The following is a 21077-nucleotide window of genomic DNA, read 5'->3' as shown; positions in this document are numbered from 1 at the left end:
ATTAAAATATATTTTAATTTTTTTTTATTATTTTCTTTTAATTATTTTTTAATAATCTTAATCATTAAGAAAAAATTAAAAAAATATATAACTTTACTAATATTCACTTCCTTAATCATTAAGTAAAATAAAAAATTAAAAAAATTTAAATATAAAAAAATAATAGATGAATAGTAATAAGATAGTAAACCTATCATTATTCTTTTATCGTATACCCAATATAAAAAAAAAAAAAATAGAAAAGGAAAACAACTCGCATTTGAAATTCTACAGTAGATTCTTTGAATATACATATATTTTATTTTATTTTCCTTTCCTTTCATTCACTCATTCCTCTTCATGTTTTAACCCCTATAGTCTTGATCACTCGGCTCCCATGCAAATGCCCAGTTCTCAAAACATATATATATTGGCAAAGACAACGAGGCTTGTAAACTTCCACCTCAGACCCATCAAACAATGAGGTCGACAACCCCATGTGGTGAAAAGTCTGTGGAGAGGTAAACTCTCCTTCTCTTTTTATGCTTTGAGGTGTGATCAGCTTTCTATGAAAGTGGCAGCAAAATTCTAATCTGTACATGATGTTCTTAGTTCTTCAACTTTTGCAGTGAGAATTTTGTATGCACACACTACTATTGATGGACAAGTTTTTAGAGTTTTTTTTTTTTTTTTTTTTGCAATGCATGTTTCATTTATATTTATTCCCTTATATTTAATAGCCATTACGTTTTTTGTTTTCTTTAACATAAATTCTGTAATGGTTCTTCTTGTAAATCAGTGTAACTTGCGGAATCTGTTGTAATGTAAAGAGGATAGGGAATTGCTGCAATGTAATAAGGATTGTCGTAAAATGAAATAGAGTGATTTGCGGAAGAAATAATTGACGCAGGGATAGTGTTTGATAAAGAGTCTCATAGACTCATCTGCTTTGATAAGGGAAACTCCGAGGGTTTCCAACCTCCATACACAGATCAGTTCTTCACAGATCTCTCTCCCCTCAGTCCCTTCCCTTATGCTCATGCAGAATAACAAACCATACCAATAAAAGACTGACACATAAACATCTAGCAACGAACTATTACAAAGAGACAAAATACAATAATAAGCTGAAATTCTCTAGGATGCAATACGGTGCGTATGTCACTGATTATTGAAGCTGTGTAATCTTATTTCTCCAAAACGGTGCGCTGCATCAGGTTCCTAACCAATGCTGGTACTGTCGAAAGGTTAGATTTGTTGAAAATCATGGGAAAAAGCTTTATTGTTCAAATCTATAGTACTCTTTGCTTCCCTATTCTGTTCACGGCATCCGGTCACTTCATGAATTCTGTCGATTAACGCTTGTCTTTCTCTTTTGATGCATCAAAACTCAATCCTTCACTCAGTTCTTAGTAAGAAGTTTCCTGCAAGTAGTGTACTTCAGATAATTAAAGAGAGATGCCCCCAGTGTGACAAAATAATGTCATTTTATCGGTTGAATAAAGTGTACCAACTCATGATCTCTTGGCTTCTATATCAACCATGAGATGAGGAGCCTTTACTGGTTCTGTAGGTCGGGCCTTTGAGAATGAGCCTTTAATACACATGAAGTTTCTTGCAGAGCAGTTTAGGGATGCATTGACTGACCTCGATCTTGATGTGCTGCACTTTCAAATATTCTCTGAAACTTTAAAGCACCGCATTTTTTTAATGTCACTTGGTTGCAGTACTTTGTCTCATTGCCTTAATTTTGTCATGGAACCAGCAGAAGTTCTCTTGCTGCACTTGCCCCTCTTCAAGCAGTACTATTTGATGTGGATGGAACTTTATGTGATTCAGATCCACTCCATTACCATGCCTTCCGTGAAATGCTTCAAGAGGTGGAATTTCTTTCACTAGCTACCTTATCGGCAAAAATATAAAATAAAATCTCGAAAAAACTCAGATTTCTGATTCATAATTCTATTAATTCATGTCTCTACATTTCTCTAAATCACGTTCTTCCACACCAGAAATAAATTTTATTTATCCAATGAATTATGACAAACATTTTGATCTTTAACTTAAAATATGTGAGGAAAAAGCAATCAAATCCACCATGAAGAAATGGATTTATGGCAGCTTACTTGTTGCTTAGCCAAGGGAAGCTCATAATTTGTATGAATTTAATATATATATATATGAACAATAGTTATGTAGGATTGACAGAAATTGTGGTGGTGTACAGATTGGTTTTAATGGAGGAGTTCCAATTACTGAGGAATTCTACATGGAGAATATTTCTGGCAAGCATAATGATGACATTGCTGTGTTACTCTTCCCTGATGATGTTCAACGGGGCTTGAAGTCCACGGACGATAAGGAAACCATTTTTCGGAGGTACATTAAAATTGTTGAGTAAAACCTCTCTTCATTCTAGATAGAGAAATGATAGTTGCAGTGGTGAGTGTGCAATCGTCGTGCAATCACTTTTAAAAAAATGAATAAGTACGGAATCCACATGAAAAATAATATTTTTTTAATAATAGACACCTCTTTTCCAAAGCGACTATCCGACACTTGCGCATTCCACGATTGTATGTAGCATTACTCTTGTATATATTCATGTTATATATGATAAAGTTTAGAACAAAGAACATAAGACTTTCTTTGTATTTCCCTGCTTGCAATTTCTTTAAAGCTTCAACGTCTTAGACTTTCTTTAATGAAACAACATAGATTGGCCGAAGAACAATTGAAAGCTGTGAATGGCCTATATAAAGTGAAAAAATGGATTGAGGATCGAGGCTTGAAACGAGCAGCAGTTACCAATGCACCAAAACCAAATGCCGAGCTCATGATATCAAAGCTCGGGCTGTCAGATTTTTTCGATGCTGTCATTCTCGGGAGTGACTGTGACCATGCCAAGCCATATCCAGATCCCTACTTGAAGGCCCTTGAAGTACTCCATGTAACAAAGGATCACACTTTTGTATTTGAGGTATGTTTTCATCTCAGGTCATATACATTTCAGAGGTATATATAGTGCTGGAGTAATTCTACGTATAACCATGAAGTGCGTAAACGCCGCGTAATCACTTTGAAAAAGAATGAAGTTTACTATTAAAAAATTAATTTTTTTTATGTGAATCCTATGTTTTATTCAATTTTTTTAAAACAATTACGCGGCGGTTGTACGATTCACAGTTGCAAATATCTTTTCTCATAGTACTAGATGCTCCTTGAAATTTGGATTAGGATCCTCTACAATTTTCTAATCCAAATATTTTCTACAATTCAAAGAAATAGATGACAGCATGTTAGTGTCTATATCTCTCTGATCTCTGAAATTTGGTATATTTTTTTGGCTCTGGCAGGACTCTGTTTCAGGAATTAAAGCAGGAGTGGCAGCTGGGATGCCGGTTGTTGGTATAGCTACCAGAAACCCTGAACACTCTCTGATTGAAGCAAGGCCTGCCTTCCTTGTAAAGGATTATGATGACCCAAAATTGTGGGCAGCGTTAGAAGAGCTCGATAAGAAATGAGGAACATCCACAGAAATGATAGACATTTCCACCCTAAACTCAAAATGGGTAAATAATTCTGTTGTAAAGGATCTCTTGGGTCCTCGAGGTGTAGCTACTTGACCTGCTATTCATATATTTCTATTTGGTCAATGATTAAATAAAAGTAGATTTTACTCCCATGTGTGTTAATTAGCCAGAATCAGATCGAGAATGCAATGGATTATGGAGTACATGAGCAATCTACCTGAAAACTTGGGATGATCAATTCAAGGCTATCATGATCCTCTAAAAAACCAGCATTTTAATACAAATACATCAATATATATATTTGAAAATAATGCTGGTAGAGAAAACTGATAGTCCAATCCTTATTAGCATGTTCCTCGGTATTATCATAGATTTTATACATGGATTTCCTTACCACACATGCAAAATTCACCTCATCTGGACAATGCTACTGTATCAATCTCATCCCTTGCAGATTTGTATAACTGGAGCCTCTTTGCACATTGCTGCCTCCTTTCCATCAATGCAGGTTCTTCGGCTAACAGTTCTGCGAGTTGCTTGCCCTGCACAATAAACGAAAAAACCACTTTATAAAAATACTGCCATCCTTCTTAGCTCCTTGTAATGTATTATAGAACTCAGGTTGGTACAACTAACTATCATCCATGCCTACCTTTCTCAAGTAATTTTTAACATATGATGAATGGATACGTCTAACGTTCAGATCTGAACCATGCTAAATTTGTCTGAGTTTTATTCGAAAAGAAAATGATATATTAATAAAGCAACCAGGGATTAGTAAAACAATTGTGTTAGATCCATAGAAGGTACTTTACGAATGGCATTATGTATCAAATTCAATTAGGCATGTCCGAAGATAATTCCATCGTGAGTAGGCCCAAGGAACCTGTTATTCATATTCTGTTTTGAAATGGGTTTATCAAAATCTAATTTCAGCACAAAGGGAAGGGAGTTATTGCTGCATACCTCCTTTTTGCCCAGTTGAGTATAAAAATGATCGAGTAAAGACCGCTTGGCTTCCCTCACTTGACAATGAACCACAGCCTTTGGAATGGTATTCTTCAGTGTCTCTGACACCATCTGAACATAAGAGGAAACATTTGATCCTATCCTGCGGAAGTGGCCTTCAGTATATCGTTCTGCAGAGGAGGCAGCAGGGTTTCCTCCCTTCTCCACTTCCTGAGGAAGTCTCCTGAAGAAATCCACAGTCATGTATGAAGATTCCATTTCCACTAATCGCAAAGTTGTCTTCTTACTGTCTTCCCTGAATCTCTCCAATGCTTCAGTGGCAGCTCCTGCTATTTCAGCTTGAAGGCTTGGAAACTGCTTCAACTCCTGTACCATTCCAAAACACCAACTTTGATCTTCCCTTGCCGGTAAACTGCTGTTACTTTGAAACTAGTAAATTTATTAATTTCATACCTGGGTTTCTCCAATTGACCTTCTAACAATTTCCTTCAATATGACGTGAACCTGGAATATCATAATCCCAAAAACAAAAGCTGATTACAATTTTTTTTATTGGCAATAGGTGTCTGGGAACAACGTCCCGAATAATCCCAGGGGTGCACAAGCCCTTGGCAAAAAGAGGATTACATGTGCAATGCTTGTCATTTGTAAAAGTTTGAAAAAGCCGACAATGAAACATTTAATTGTTTTTTTCATAGTGGGGAAACAAAAAATATACCCTTACAATAGCATGTAAGAGAACATTTTTAACAATCTAATTTAATATAAATTACTTTTGGAGCCCTCAACGTATGAGATGTGAGATAATTTTAGACATGATACACTTCGTGAGAAGAAATAAAGACAAAAACACTTACGGCATCTACAGAAGCTTCCGCTGGGCCTCTGAAGTAATTAAGTGCACTCTCAATGAGGCGTCGATACGCTTGCTCAGGTGCAATAAGATGAGGCTGGTATCCATCTGCTTCTGAAACCATTTTCCTTATATTTTTCAGTGAAAGGTGGTGGTCAAATGGAAGCTTCCTCAAAGCAGCAGGTAGCTGGTGTTCAAAAACTCCATAAATCCGATCACCACCTGGTCGCCTGAGATTTTAGCAAAGAAATATTGACATGAGCAAATTATCTGCACTTCCCTACTCCAATATTACCAGGTATTATCATGCTTACTAAAATTAGAATTAGAATATGATCAGATGCCAACTTCATCTTGACAGATAAACATAACAAATCAAACAAAGCATTTATGTAATTAACGGCTCCTGGTTGTTAGGCAAATGGTTTTTCAAACAGTAATCTATTCAAATTTTGCTAGTCGAAGGTAATTATTTATGGTGTGAAGGAAAACATATCAACACACATACAAACAAGTACACAAGAATAAGTTCCAAAATCCTGAATTAAGATCTAAATGCGTTCAGACATATGAATTCAGTTTTCCATCTAAATTCATCTATTTAATTGGCTCTCATCTAGCAGCTGAGATGAGATTTAAACAAATGGAAGAAAAGAAGAAACAGAGCATGGTACATTACCCTCCATCTAAATGCTCCTTGAATATTCGATCAAATATACGGCATAACTCTAGGATAGCATACAACTGGGCCTGATATGCACCATCGAAATAATAGCAGTCAATAATAAATAAGAAAAGAAAAACTATATAATAAATAATAAACTCATAGATAAGTTTCTCACCCCGGCATCAATGGCAACCGGCCTACCAAGATGGTTTAACTCCGCTTCAAGTTCATCAATGCTTCTGTTAATCGACGATGAGATGCCTGGTATGCGAGCTTTAATTACAGATTCTAAATACTGAGATTATGACAAGTTCAAAGCATAACCAGCCATTATATAGAGTTAGAAAAAAATAGTAGTAAGCTATTCATCGCATTAGAGATGAAGATAGGCAGGACAAACAAAACCTCTGAAAGAATTTTTGCAAGATATGCAGAGCCCATTTTGCTGGATAAGTGTGCATAATCAGTACTCCTAGCAAAGAACTCATGCTCCCTCCGCCGGGCAGCAATCATGTCAACATTTTTGTTTATATCAGACTGTGAACGGTTTACAATTCCAACCCAAGGGTGTTGAAGCCGATAAGCTCTTCCTTCAAGAACCTTCAAAATAACATGGCAAGAAAACGCATATTAAGGGCATCAATTTTTTTTGCATCAATGTGTTTACTTGGAAGAATAGTGTTTTTGTAATGCCAAGTTTGCATAAATTACAACAAATACAGAGGGAACAGAAAAATTAACAATTACAATAACCAAGAAAAACTAATAAAAGTTCTTTATAAAGCTACAAGGGAAACAATCAATCTACATGCAATTTTCTAGCTTTGGATGCTTTGGAACCCTTCAACTTTTTCCAGTGTTACTCAAGGCCCACCTGGTACACGTGTAACTAATAAATAAAAATGACCACTTAGGTAATCAACTTCCTAACAGATTCTGACAAAGTAATACTACTTTTGTCCCAATATAAATATACGAATAAAGAGATCTCCTATAGATCATTTATTTTACATTAGAGGTAACACAAATTTTAACAAGAATGTTGTTTTCATTTTCAGAGAAAAAAAGGTAAGCTCCGTACAGGAAGTCAAAGAAAAACGAACTTCAACTTTTAGAAAATGGACATATATGTTTTTTTTAATAAATAGAAATGCAAATATATGTTAAGACATTTCAAAAACTAAAATATTTAAAATGATTTAAAGACAGAATATTTATGTAGGGCTCTTTTGGGCAAACAATAACACTCCTTCCCCACATGGAGTGCAGAACGCAAAGGCAATCATTGAGCGAACTGTATCTTCTATCAAAAATTGAGTTTGGTGTGATTCAGAGCATACAGTTATGCAAATTAGAGAGAGAGAGAGAGAGAGCATATAGTCATAATGTAGTCACAAAATTGCCTAATGTTTATCTTACATCAACTACTCAAGAGGGGTTTGTAGGGTTCTACTTTATTGCATATTAAGCGTAGAATATCATCCAAAATAGAATGAGAAACATCTTCAGCAATTCTTCATCTGCATTTGATAGAGATGCACTAGAAACTTCATATAGCCTCCAGCCAAAATATAAGTGTCAAGAATTTAAAGCCAAACCCTTTAGAAAAGAGAAGGCAAGAATATTTAATAATGTGACCTAGATAGGCCTTATCTCTTGTATATTATCTTGTGTACTTGGGCTTTGCCTATTCTTTATTAATAAACATTATCGTTTACTTATCAAAAAAAAAAAAAAAGAGAAGGCAAGAATTCTTACTTCCAAAGCATTTGTTCCTTTATCCATCAAATCAAGCTTTGTCAACACACCAAATGTCCTTTCACCTAAAAAAGAAAAAAAGAAACATGTGATCTCTATATTAAAGAAAAAAACCAAAAGAAGAATCATGGAAGCATATTTACAGAGCTACATTCATATATGCGTAGAACTTAGAGATAACCACAGACAATGTACAGAAAATATACCTGTTGGATCAACTTCCCTTGCAAGCTTGATGGCATCAGAGGTTGCTATATCTTGATTGGCTGGAGTTATGGCCAGAATAATGCAATTTGGCTGCAATCCAAGAAACATAAGTTCTTTAAATAACTAGTAATGAACTCAAAGGAAGTAAACTACTCAGAACTTCAATAGACTATATAGCCAATCAATTTAAAAGCATGGCATATCAATTTAAACGCATAATATAACAATCAATCAGCGTTCTTTGCAACCTCGAAAATAAGTAGCAACCAAATGGATTAATTCAAATTAAAGTGAGAAACTGGTTTCTACAGGAAATATAAGGCAACACTCCTTTGTAAATCTAATTTCCTTGATTAGATTTTAAGGCAACATTCCTCCATAGATCTGTAATGTGTATTAAAAAGGTGGTTCTACAGTTCTTTGTGCATAAAGGTTTTCAAAGGCAGCTTACATAGTTATGAAGTTAGAACTTGTCAAACAATAAATCAAGGAGCAAGTTATTTAACTAAGAATACAACATACAAGTATGCTTTAATAAATGACCTTCCCTCATGATAGCTTCTTCCCTGGTTTACTCCGTAGCTCACTGTTCTAAGGTTATCCATTATAAAATTGAGACAAAAGAGTGAATATAGATGAAAAGAACAATCTCCCAGAATTACATAGTAAATAGAACTTAGAGAATAGGGCTACTCATTATATTCTTCTTACTTGCTGTCTTCTAGTTGAGATATGTGCAAAACACATAAAATGGAGTCATGAAGTCAATAATAAGAATGATGTTAATAGATATAAACTCGTAAGTTGAATGAGAAAAACAAATAGAAGTCCTTTCTTATTACCTTCTCAACATATGAGCGAACCATGTTTTCAATATCCCGAACAACACTCTCTGGCTGTCCCTCTGGAAATACCAAACACCTCAGGTTTTCAGAACTTAAGTTAATAAAAATGAAACTTACAACATGGATAAATCCAATTAAGCAGGAGAGGGGAATTTAAAGAAGCATACCTACAGCAACCTTTGTTAAACCAGGCAAATCTATCAATGTTAAGTTGACAACTGCCAGAAAATAAACTGCACTTGTCAGATAATGTAAAGGACTCCAGGACATTATGACAATTTACATATGAAGTAAAATTGTATGTGTGTGTGTGTGTGTGTGTGTGTGTGTATATATATATATATATATAAACACTTTAATCTGCTTGGTATGCAGGACAGCAGCAGATAAACATATGATCAGAATTATTTTTGGGAAAATGTTTAGAGAGTGACCAGGGGATATAAGCTTATTAATTATTATCTATGTATGTAGTGGGATTTAAATCCCAGGTCTCTGTTCACAAGAGAGATTTTGGGTCACTCCAAATGCTATAATTCTCCTCCTAGAGAATACATACTGTAGCACAGCAATGAATCCAATACACTTCTGAAAATCGAGATCACAGATCACCTAGGAGCCTCATCTATGATGCATACTCGTCAAGAATTACGAAAACAAAAACCAGTCAATCATTAAAAAATAGGTGTTATCTGTGGTTTCATAGATAACAACAGATCCAAAAAATACCATGCATCAGAGAAAACAAGGAAATCTTATTATGCTTTACTTTTTGATAAGTAAATCTTATTATGCTTTACTCCTAACTCAAAGTCTAAATTCAATTACCATTTTGGGAGTAGATACTGAGATGAATAGGAACAGGAGAAATCTGTTTCGACTTCCCAGTCAATCTATCGGTCTCATCCTGAATTTCCTTTCGAACCATAGCTACAGAAAAGAGACAGTCAGTCAAACAACATATTCAAAGTGCACTGTCCACTTCTTAATTTATAAAAATCACAGCAACCGCACAAAGCAATGCTAAACAATCTCTAAGCTTATATTTCCAAGCAAGGTTTGAGTGTAATGCATCAGAAATAACAGAGATTACTACTATAATAACAAGTTAGATACCCAAAGTAAAAATATCAGTAAAGAATTATAGCTTGAAAATATATGGATTGTAACAAATATATCATGATACAAATCAACTTTGACATTACCTCGAAAATGTTGGAATATTCTGAATTTGAACATGTCATATTACAATTTTTGTTGTACCAATATTATTAACTTTAACTTATTAAAACATTTTTTTCCTAAGTAACAATTTTAACAAAACAATTTAGCAAGAGAGAGAGAGTTTAAGTATAATTTAGTTGGTGGTGATCGATTCTAAGTATGGGAGCACCCCTGCCGCCGGGGGGGGGGGGAGGTGGTGGGGTTGGTGTTTAGGGGGCATATGGAGTGGGGTTATGGAAAAATATCCGGAAAGGCTGGGGTCCTTTTCTAGACACACTAGACTGATGATGGGGGATGGTAATAGGACTATAGGATTAGTTTTTGGCATGATGTTTGGGTTGGAGATAAGGCACTAAAGGATGCCTATCCCTCTATTTTCAGAATTGCACAGGAACAAGATGCTTTGGTGGCCAATTTGAGGGAAATTACTAATGGCTCACAACAATGGAATTCCAACTTCATTAGGGAGGCACATGATTGAGAGGTTGGTGTCTTTGCTGAATTTTTTAACTTGCCATACGCCTTTGGAACCAGTGATGCAGTGGTGGATAAGATTGTGTGGACTCCTAGTAAAGGGAACTTCTCTGTACACTCTTTCTATGAGGTCCTTACTACTCAGACTAGTAACCACTTTCCTTGGAAGAGCATTTGGAGGAGCAAAGCGCCTCTTAAGACTGCTTTTTTTGTTTGGACTGCATCCCTAGGGAAGATCCTGACCATTAAAAACCTAAGGAAACATGGTTTTATCCTTGTTGACTAGTGTTGTATGTGAAAAAATAGTGGGGAAACAGTGGATCATCTACTTCTACATTGTGAGTTTGCACGGCCTCGTGGAATTATTTTTTCAGCAAAGTGGGATTAGCATGGGTTATGCCTGGGAGGGTGGTTGATCTACTAGCCAGTTGGAGAGGGATTAAGGGGATACCTCAAATTGTAGCTGTGTGGAAGATGGCTCCCATTTGTCTCCTTTAGTGAATTTGGAGGGAAAGGAATGACCCAAATTTTGACGATCGGGAGCGCTTTTTGAAAAATTTAAGTTTTTTCTTGAAGACTTTATTTATGTGGGCCATTGTTATAGGTTTTAATGGGCTCAGCTTTCATGATTTCCTTGCATCCATTTCTAGTTCCTAACTAAGTGTAATCTCTTATATATTTCCTTAGTACTTGGGCTATGCCTATTTCAATATGAATAAAATGTCTTCTTACTTCTCAAGAAAAAAAATACTTAATGAATGGGTCGAAGTACCATGTTTCTTATTCAATTTCTTGAATCCTTGTTCACTGTGAATAACAGAAATCATTTGTTAATGCTCACCATTTCAGAAACTGTGTTTGTCAAGTTTTTGAGCAAACATCCCAGTAAAAAATTGATCTTATTAGCAAAGAGAAAATATCAAGGATGCGGGAAGCCTAATCCAGGCAAGAAATAAACATCCTTGGCAGCCAAGCATGCAGCTGGACAGGTTTGAGAATAGTCATAAATATGTGAGCCAAACAAGGCTCTCAAAAGAGATATTATTGATAATGTAATTATTTTTCTTTTATCATGTGGAACCTCACCAAGGTAAGCCTCTTTGGACTGACCCCTGGGGAGCAAATCCCTGATACACGACCCCACCTACTAGAACCATGTATCAGATAATCCAGGATACAAGTCCACAGGTGAGCATGTAAGTGAATATACAAAAAGGATTGCCCATAGAAATGAGAATGTACACTTTCAATTCAGTTAAAATTTTGAATGAAGGTAACTAGGCCTAGGGGTTGGCCAATGGAATAAATAACAATTTTTTTTACTCTTTTAGAACACAATAGAATGATTACCCCTTGACATCATATATGTTGAAATTGCAAAAAAATCTCAAGTAAGGTACTACAAATTACATTGATTGTGCTTCTAATTTGGACAATAACAGTGCTCGTGATCAGTTCATAGTAATAACTGGAGTGGAGATATGAAGAGCAAAAGGAGTGATATATAACAGATATTAAAATTCACTAACACATTCCATCTTGTGAGTGAATTTCAAACATTAAAATAAAAATTGAGTAGAATTCTGAAGTATTTGTGGGCCATCATTCATGAAATAAGTCAACAGAGGGCAATCAAAAATCATCATGAAATACGAGATTACAAATATGAGGGAAACAAATAAGCAATAGAACATGTAATCATATCTCCATTCAATCAAAAGGTATCATTCCAATTAAGTGCAATAGCAATTCCACCTAAACAATGGTGCAACAATAGATCATCATTCACCCAAGAAATGACATACAAAAATCAGTAAATCGTTTTTTTGGCATGTGAAGGAACTCTGCGTAGTCTTGTAGACCCTGGTCCGTTTTCTGCAGCTGCAACACTAAAGGCCTCCTCGTCACAATCCCTGAAACTCCCCGGCCAAATTCAGTTTATCAAATAACAAAACTTTTATATTAGACAAAGAAAACCAAGGAGAAGGAAATGCAGCTAACATCAAATTATTAATTTTTTATTTCTTTTATTTTATTGGAGCAAAATTTTCATTAATTAAAATAACTCGGCTTGTACGGGAAAATGAACTAATAAAACCATTTAAGTTCAAGAAATTCAAAATAAAAAAGAAAAAAAATTGAAAGCGAAGTAGAAAAAGAAAATAAACTCTGCTCAGCCAAGCCTACTACAGCAGTATTATCATTCTTTGAGAACAAAAGCCAACAGCAAACATAAAAAGGAGTCAAAGTTTTCGTTTGTCTTCCTTCCATCCAATTTATCATCCACCAAATAGACTGAAAATTCGGAATCAATATAAGAACATATGAAATTTATTAAAAAAATAAAAAACTTATCAAAAAAAATTATAAAAGAAAAAACTAACCTGATCCCCTTGGAAGAAAATCACGCCCGACAATGCTCTCCAACGCCGACGACTTTCCCGAACTCTACACTCTCACCCAAAACACATCACAGTCACAAACACACTAGAAGCATCATGCATGCACACAAACGAAGAGAGAAAAAGCTGGGCCATAGCCTTTACATTCCTTTAAAAACGGACAAAGGAAGAGAAACATATGCATACGGACAAACAGTTACACTAGCAGAAAGAGAGAGGAAGTGAGAGAGAGAAGAGCTGACCTGGCCACCGACGACGACGACAGAAGGAAGGGCTTCCCAGAGAGTAGGCAGAGCAGTGTCAGCAGCACCATAGTCACCGAGGACAGTACACGCCCTCTGAATCCGGTTCACGAGAGAAATCAAGCTATCCATAGTGCCGCCCATTTTGCAAACCCTAGAGAAAGAAGAAGAAGAAGTATAGGGGCGGAAGAGGGAGACGGAGAAGCAGCAGAGAAGAAGGAGAAGGGGAAGAAGAAGAAGGAAAGCTATTTTTGCTAGTGATGGTTTTCTCGGAAAGTTTGAAAATATTTTTCTGAATATTTAAATTTTATTTCTCTGCTGATTTGGATGCGAGAGTGAGGGTGACGATCTGGTAGAGAAGATGTTGGTCGTGGACTCGTGGATTCGACGTGCCGCATGTTTAGCTCCGTTTAATTTTTCTTTTCTTTTCAAAAAGGAAAATGCTAACCGTCCCGCTCAGCTCCCGCTGGAGTTACCGCTTGGGATAGTGTATATTTTTTTTATGTATTGTTTTTAAGTTTTTTCTTATACAGATTTTTTTAACAATTTTAAATATTTAAAAAAAATAAAAAAATTCATAATATCATTAAAAAATATTTCTTTAATTATTAAGTAAAAAAAAATTATTTTATTTAGATGTCGTTTGGATTCGAAGATGAGTTGAAATGATTTAAGATGATTTGAAATAAATTTTAAATAGTAGTGAGATGAGTTGAGATAAGTTATAAATAGTAGTGAGATGAGTTGAAATAATTTATAAATAGTTATAATTTATTTATGAATTGATATGGTTTTAACTTTATATTAATGTTATTTATAAATTATTCATAAAGAAGTAATAATAAATTATAAATTACCCAGGTACATTTTTTTTTTTTTTAATGAAGTGAATAATAAAAATTTTTGGATTACAATGGTCTTTTCTAATGAAATTTTACAACAAAATTTTCATAATAATAATAATCATTTATTCAAAAATCCCAATTGTAATTGTTTGCAAAAAAACGTTAAATAATACTAATATATATAAAATAATTTTTTTCAAATAGCTGTGCTTAAATTCGTTTCCCATATTTACTGTAGTAATGCTCATTTTGTCTACTTCTAATTTTCAATTATAGTCAGTGATAATCAATTAGGAAAATAATATCATTAAATTATAAAATCAATCCTTGTAAATTTGTGTACGATAAAATTTACATATCGACCAATCATTTATGAAACTAAATTTACGTATATAGCTTATAATATTAGCAATCATATTTCTAAATAAATTTGCTACAAACTTCCCTATCTATATAGATTAGTAATATATTGCCAGACCAAATCTACACTATTTAATATATAGATTAGTAAAATCCTACATTTCCACATACCTAAATCTATACTGTTTGATGCGAATGTATCATGAAAACCCTAGACAAAGGGTCGCAGCGTTTGGATCAGGGGCAGGTGAATCTCTGTAATGGAAGGGGGACGTGATTGGATACAGTTACCAGATATGGAAGATCATCAAATCGGTTGCTTGGACTGAGATTTGTATGCGACTGACCTCCCTGGGTTGCCTCTGGCCATGGAAAATTTTGTTGCTTCTGAAGCTTGGCTTGCCTTCGAACACGCCTATTACGGGAGATTGGAGATGAGCTGCTGCATTCAAGGCGTGATAAACGGCTCTTAACATTCGGTCTGGCGTTGATGATGGCAGGGAGTATCACTACCCAGAGTTGAGATGAGGTCTGTGCAGAGATGACCGCTGAGCCTGAGGAGCTTCGGTGAGGGCGATTCGTGTCTTGCGTGGAGCTGAGTGTGCGTGAACCGAATGGGTGAAAGGTGGGTGGGAGGGCCTTCAGAGCCATTACACCCGATGTCAAGTTGCCTACAGTCAAAAGTGGAAAAATTGAAAAGCAACGGTCATAAATCACATTTGTCTTATGCAAGAGTTTGCTGAGATGAGTGTGGTTTGACAGATCACTTTACCATACGAAATCATCCTCACATATTCGAAGTCATCCTCATATATTCGAAGTCACATTCGAATCCAAACCGGGCCTTAGTGATTAATGAAATATTTTTTAATAATTTTTTTTTACTTTATGATTAAAGAAATATTTTTTAATAATATTCTAAATTTATTTTCCTTTTTTTAAATATTTAAAAGTATTAAAATTTTTTTTATAAAAAATAATTTAAAAAAAACACGTGCTAGACCAGCGGTCGGTCGCTCTAGCAGTACTCTTTCAAAAATGTCTATCCAATCATGCTCGTTTTGAATCCGTTCAATGCATTTTTTTAGAGTTCTTTTATTCTTTAAAAAAAATTCTATTTTTGAGTACGTCACACACTCAACACTAAATAAGATTCAGATGAGGTAATTTAAGATAAAAAAAAATATTATTTTTTAATATTAATATTATTTTGAGATTTAAAAAAATTAAATTGAAATTTAAAAAAATTGAATTATTTGTTATATTTTATGTATAAATTTAAAAAAATTATAATGATGAGATAATACGAGATAAGATGAAATATTTTCCGAACCTAAACGGAGCCTTAATAAAATATTTATATGATATAATTTAATTTATAAGATAAATTTTAAAATTTACTTTTTATCGTTTAAGTCATGAGGATAATATATTCTACACATAAACTTGATAATAAAATAACTCGTATTCATATCAATATGTAGAACACATTATTTAAATGTTAAAAATTTTATAAATAAAATTTTAAGTTTTAACATTTATTTTTTAAATATAATCTCTATCCACTGACTTAAAAATAGAATTTCTTTTTGTTCTATTTCTCAATTTTTCCCGTTCTTTAAAGTAGATCATTTAATTCAAATAATAAATTAAAAATATGTTATAACAATATATCTAACTCTATTATTTAGATTTTTCGTCAGTGATAGACACGGTTGTGCATTTCTTTTAATTATTAAATTGTTTTCTTCTTCAAATCCTCCATGCCTCTTCAATTTTTTTTTTTTATATATATATTTTTTCCTCCCTTCCTAATGTTAGATTAAGAAAAATTGTATACTCCACACTGGCATCTCATTTTCATTTTATTATATAAGATGTAATATATTTATCACTATTAGATAATCTTTTATTAGACTCGATAGTAATAAATGTGTCATATATTACATAATTAGATAAAAATAAAATGAGAATGTGGTATGTATAGAATTATTTTTTAAATATTATTTTGGCAGAACCCACTTTGGATTGCTCATCTAAAAGACGAATGGGCCGAACAAAGAACAAAAACTGAGCTCGATTAGAGATTTAAGAAGCCCAACAAAGGCCCAGATCCACTTCAAATGTAGAAAGAGTATTTATTATACATTGATTAAATCATCTGGGCCACTTTTAGGCGTGGGCTGGAAGTCCGCGAGGGGAAAAGCCTTCTATTCCCACATCGGTAATAAACGAAAGGACAGGTAGGAGTCAGCGAGTAGAAATGAGAAGAGAGGGGAACCGGTAAACATACTTACCTGGACGGGGTCGATGGTCGATCAAGAAGGGCCATGGCCTAGGCTAGTGACCTCCATTGCACGCAGGAGGGGTGCTCGCCTAAGGTCTCCCCAATGTGGGAGAGCCTACGTCATAATTTGTGCTAGTGGGGGCCTGCGTTCGCGCGGCCCCTGCCTACTTACCAAACTCAAAAGGTTCTCTTTCGTGATCGATACTACGTTTGATTTCTTTGAATATGTTTACGTTTGATGTCTTGAATGTGTTGTTTTTTCAACTTTTTCAACCCTTCTTTTCTGGGTAAGAGAATGAATCTCTTCCTTGATTGTTGGCAATGTGTCCAACCGTGGTGAAGAACCTGAATCCGATGTTATTATTCAATACCTGATTTATAATGTTCCTCACTTCCTTTTGCCAAAGTGCGAATGTTCCATAATACTCAGCTATACTCACGAAATTGATTCATAAAAGGCACATTGACTATTTTATAACTATGGTCTAGGATGATGGTGGGAATAGAATAAAATGCTAAAGCAGATAATTAGAAAGGAATGTATCTGATAGAATCATCATCAGCAGAGAAAGTTCTTTTCCTTTTCACAATGAAAATCCTGGGTTTTACATAGCTTTTTCTTATAATAATTGTAGTTCAATATCTATGCATTAACAGACCTCTATGACAGCCCCGGAAGGCTCACCATTGGCGGTTTTATTTGCTTTGGATTTTGAGTCATCGAGGTAATGTTGATAGATGTAAGAAAGAAAGCCCCAGATGGCTAACAGCAGGGCCATCACCTTCATCCCATCCAACTTGTCGTGGAAAAATATTACTGCAAGAATTGGAACAACAGGCAAAGCCAATGTACCAATGACATTGGAGAAGAGAGATGATACCTCAACGATCAACCCCAACATCCCCACTGAAGAAATTTGCCATGTCACAGCCGTCCAAATCAGAGTCATCAAGTAGGATACCCTTCCTTTTCCATATTCCTTCATCTCTGTCCCCAAGACTTTCCAGTCTCCGCTTGCAAAAAGTCCTACCACACACACACATGTCGCGACTAGCGACGGGTATATTTGCATATTCAGGACAGCAGAGAAGGTCTCCCTTTTTATTACCCTCTGGAAAGACAGCTGCACTAGGGAGAGGTATAATGAGAATGTTGCAGATGCACCGAGAGTGCAAAGGAATCCAATTACATACTTTCCTTTAGGGACTCCAGCATCAGTGTTTTCAGAGTCAGCATTGACTGCAAGAAGGGATGCTGACATGGTAACAAGGACTAGAGAGTTGAAAATAAAAGGTGTGAACTTTTGTGAATTGAGGAAGAAAGAGAAGATCGCATTAAAGGCCAATTGGGTTGCGCATAGAAGTGAATAAGTAGAGACAGGGAGGTATAAGAGTCCATATGAATACATCATGTTATCACCTGCCAATAGGAGGCCGAAGGCGAGGTAGAGTAAAGTGAGCCTCGAAAGAGGTGGTGGTGTGGCAGTGGCAGAGGAAATGGTTGAGGAAGTGGTTGAGGTGGATGCTATGGATGGTGAGAACAAAAATAGGAGGGGAACTAAAATTGGGAAGCCTGCTGATTGAACAAATGTTGCCATCCATTTGCTATTCCCACCTTCATCATAGTATAATCTTCCCAAGAGAGTGGCTGTAGATTGGCCGGCAAGAAGAAAGAGAGTATAGGTGGCCACACGAAGCCACCACTTATAATGTTTGAGCCTAGGAAGTTGTAGCAGCAGCTTGGTAAAAGAGGTTCCCTCATGTGAGCTTTGCTCTTGATCATCACCTAATCATACACAGATAGAGACAGAAACTAGATGATATGTTTTTCACCATGTAACCATGACCCAGTGCAGAGAAAACGATTAAAATTGATGTAGAAAATATGCATGTTGTTCAACAATAAATCGGTGAGTTTGTCAGTGACTGACCTAGGGTTTCTCGTTGCAGCTCGAGAGCAACCTCCATTAAGATTCAGATAATTACAGACTAGCTCAACACAAATATAAGCTAGCTCCTCTTTCTTCTGTTGTTATGTACTTCTAACAACGATCTTGATGAAGCATTACAGAAGACCTCTGAAAGGGTCAAATTAAGATTAACTGCTTCAATCTACACTACTTTATGCACGCACTCATCCGCTGAACTTCTTTTAAAAAACTCAAGAAGCTAATCACCAAAGTTGACTTAATACGGCAGATATCGGCCTTCGCTCATTTGGAAACTGTTCACATGCATTAGACTCATGTTTGGAGACCACAAGAGTGTCAGACTCTCACGGAAAACCAAGGTGAGCTGGCTTGTAGAATACCGGTCAAAATTGGTTAGCTGCCAATTTTCCCTAAGGAGTTATGCTATCTTTTTTTTATTATTATTTATCATCTTTTTATCGTTGAAACGATATTAAATTAATAAAAAATTATTTAATATATTTCACTTATCAAATAATTATTTAATACCATATAATGAGGTGTTGAGAAAAAGATGATAAAAAAAAAATGATGAATAACATTTTTTTCCCACTCGTAGATGAGGATTGTCTAATAGAGCTAACAAAAAGGTGCCAAGTTTGTAAGATGTTTTGGTTTGAAAGGGATTTGTTTGGTTGAAAAAATTGCTGAAGTCAAGATGGCAAGAGGCCAATCTATAAGAGCTACTTCTTACTTCTTTGCTAAAAGGCATTATGATTTTGTAATACAAGCTCCGTTTGGGTACTGAAGTATTATGAGAACACTTAACTACTATTTATTATTTTATCATTACTGTTCAATATTTTACCATTATTTTTTCACTACTATTCACATAATATTTGAGATAACTTCTCTACCCAACTTTAGTCTTTATGAGGAGGTTGTTGCCAAGTCACCATGGGTGCAGAATAAAAACCAACATGAACTATTTTGCAGAGACTTGGAAAATTGGGGTGATTTCCACATTTTTAAAGCTATGCCTTGAGAAAAACACCATAAAGTAATTCATATTTGGGATGACTTCCATGTTGATGTAGATACAATTATAAGTATAGTTGTTTATGTGGTATTTTTGTGCTCACAAATCAATGGTGCTCCAATTGGTAAAAAAAAATTATAGTTCAGGTGTTCACTGTTCCCCACATCAGTCAAAGATGACAAAGGGTTTGGAGCAGCTTTGTACTATAAACAACAGAGAAAGAAAAAACAAGGCATAGCTTTCTTAATAGCCTCTGCCCTCTTGACTACTATTAGTATTATATAGCATAGTAGTTATTGTCAGTTTAATATCTTATGCATTGTTATTAATACAGCTTTTTATAAGTTCATGCCGTGATGCCATTGCTAGAGGTAGAGATAATTTTATCCAACTTCCTCAAACAACATTCAGAACTGCTTTTGTTCTGAATAGCCCTTATGCAATAAAAAATAAATAGATGTGCTGTGAATGATAGCAAGACAGGAAAAACAGGAGTTGTTCTGCTGCACAGTGCAGCTTATGCAGAAGAGCTGAGCAGTGGCACTAGATGCATAGTCCCACTTAGATTAAACAAGGTACACAACAGAGCAAGAGTTCCCAATAAAGTAGGATCAGAGATCCGAGAATAATCATACCTTTCTTGGCCTTTTAGATTAGATCAAAGAGGAGTTCCAATTGATCAAGATTTCTCACTACTTTTTTATCCTAATACTTTTTTCCATTCTTCATAGCTTGCAACTGCTGTCTTATAGTGTTGCCACTGCTTTGCACTCCTGCAATTCTAGTCTTAAGAATGTTTCCAAAGTAGGTAGCAAAATTCTTTTTTTTTTCCCTCCCTCCAGGCTATTTGCCTGCTTACTTTTATCACTGTATCTACACTCTCTGAGTTGCTTCCTCTGTCTCACATGCCCTCTCTACAACCCACTTCCTCTTGGAGTATAGAGATTTTTCATAAAACCAAAAAACTGAAAAAAAGAGAGAGAAAACCCTTCCAAAGTGTAAAAAAGTTGGATAGTCATGGAGTCGGATCAGTTGGTTCTGGTCCTTGATTTTGGTTTCCATGATTTCACCTAAAACCTTTTTCTTTTCGGTTTTTTGTTATTACCTACCGAATAATGCTAGGTACAAACTCCAAATGCACAAGACTTGCACAAGAATATTGTAAAAATGTAGGCCTCATTAAGAAAAAAGAGTTTTTCACACTTTTTTGGAGTCCACTTTTTAATAAAGGTTCTACACGATACTTGTATATTTAAAGCTTGTATATATCATTTCTCTTGCCTACAATCTCCTATCCAAATTGCTGAGGACCGTAATACATTCCCCTGGGGAAAAAGAAAAACATAGGTCCTAAATTAACTCCCTCGCACACAAAAAAGAAATTCCAAATAAACTATCACTTGCTATTAATATTGAGCGAATTATATCTTCGAATGCGTCTCTTTTTATCAGAAGATAGAGCATTAGACCTAATTCATCAAAT

General features: G+C 35.1%; 3 protein-coding genes and 1 non-coding gene across 4 annotated transcripts; 2 read left to right on the top strand and 2 right to left on the bottom strand.

Annotated features, from left to right (window-relative positions):
- Positions 1 to 273: 273 nt before the first annotated feature.
- On the top strand, positions 274 to 3664 carry LOC121237051 (haloacid dehalogenase-like hydrolase domain-containing protein Sgpp). The gene is made up of 5 exons (XM_041133604.1): positions 274 to 500; positions 1742 to 1859; positions 2207 to 2358; positions 2698 to 2959; positions 3336 to 3664. The coding sequence occupies exons 1-5, from the start codon at positions 460 to 462 to the stop codon at positions 3501 to 3503; spliced, it is 741 nt and encodes a 246-aa protein (XP_040989538.1). The 5' UTR covers positions 274 to 459; the 3' UTR covers positions 3504 to 3664.
- A 79-nt stretch (positions 3665 to 3743) lies between these two features.
- Positions 3744 to 13566, bottom strand: LOC121237050 (dynamin-related protein 1E-like). The gene is made up of 15 exons (XM_041133603.1): positions 13154 to 13566; positions 12894 to 12957; positions 12315 to 12422; positions 9640 to 9741; positions 8979 to 9029; positions 8809 to 8870; positions 7966 to 8056; positions 7760 to 7824; positions 6407 to 6601; positions 6177 to 6296; positions 6014 to 6084; positions 5339 to 5564; positions 4935 to 4985; positions 4479 to 4847; positions 3744 to 4054 (listed from the first exon to the last, which is right to left on the bottom strand). The coding sequence occupies exons 1-15, from the start codon at positions 13295 to 13297 to the stop codon at positions 3926 to 3928; spliced, it is 1848 nt and encodes a 615-aa protein (XP_040989537.1). The 5' UTR covers positions 13298 to 13566; the 3' UTR covers positions 3744 to 3925.
- Positions 13567 to 16647: 3081 nt separating this feature from the next.
- Positions 16648 to 16809, top strand: LOC121238002. The gene has a single exon (XR_005935048.1). It is a non-coding gene; the product is annotated as a U1 spliceosomal RNA (small nuclear RNA).
- A 333-nt stretch (positions 16810 to 17142) lies between these two features.
- On the bottom strand, positions 17143 to 18972 carry LOC121237049 (probable purine permease 11). Its single transcript, XM_041133602.1, has 2 exons — positions 18577 to 18972; positions 17143 to 18431 (listed from the first exon to the last, which is right to left on the bottom strand). The coding sequence occupies exons 1-2, from the start codon at positions 18611 to 18613 to the stop codon at positions 17296 to 17298; spliced, it is 1173 nt and encodes a 390-aa protein (XP_040989536.1). The 5' UTR covers positions 18614 to 18972; the 3' UTR covers positions 17143 to 17295.
- Positions 18973 to 21077: the final 2105 nt, after the last annotated feature.

This window comes from Juglans microcarpa x Juglans regia, chromosome 6S (assembly GCF_004785595.1).
Source record: "Juglans microcarpa x Juglans regia isolate MS1-56 chromosome 6S, Jm3101_v1.0, whole genome shotgun sequence".
Lineage (NCBI taxonomy): Eukaryota > Viridiplantae > Streptophyta > Magnoliopsida > Fagales > Juglandaceae > Juglans > Juglans microcarpa x Juglans regia.
The sequence above is the reverse complement of the archived record's forward strand: the minus strand, read 5'-3'. Positions and strand labels throughout refer to the sequence as shown.

Excerpts from the sequence above, each read along its gene's own strand:
- LOC121237051 (XM_041133604.1), top strand. The coding sequence starts at position 460 with ATGAGGTCGACAACCCCATGTGGTGAAAAGTCTGTGGAGAG. Across the intron at positions 1,860-2,206 it reads TCCGTGAAATGCTTCAAGAG|ATTGGTTTTAATGGAGGAGT; the intron begins GTGGAATTTCTT and ends GGTGGTGTACAG. Across the intron at positions 2,960-3,335 it reads ATCACACTTTTGTATTTGAG|GACTCTGTTTCAGGAATTAA; the intron begins GTATGTTTTCAT and ends TGGCTCTGGCAG.
- LOC121237050 (XM_041133603.1), bottom strand. The coding sequence starts at position 13,297 with ATGGGCGGCACTATGGATAGCTTGATTTCTCTCGTGAACCGGATTCAG. Across the intron at positions 8,057-8,808 it reads TTCGCTCATATGTTGAGAAG|CCAAATTGCATTATTCTGGC; the intron begins GTAATAAGAAAG and ends CTTGGATTGCAG. Across the intron at positions 6,085-6,176 it reads CGGTTGCCATTGATGCCGGG|GCCCAGTTGTATGCTATCCT; the intron begins GTGAGAAACTTA and ends GGTGCATATCAG.
- LOC121237049 (XM_041133602.1), bottom strand. The coding sequence starts at position 18,613 with ATGGAGGTTGCTCTCGAGCTGCAACGAGAAACCCTAG. Across the intron at positions 18,432-18,576 it reads GCTGCAACGAGAAACCCTAG|GTGATGATCAAGAGCAAAGC; the intron begins GTCAGTCACTGA and ends GTGTATGATTAG.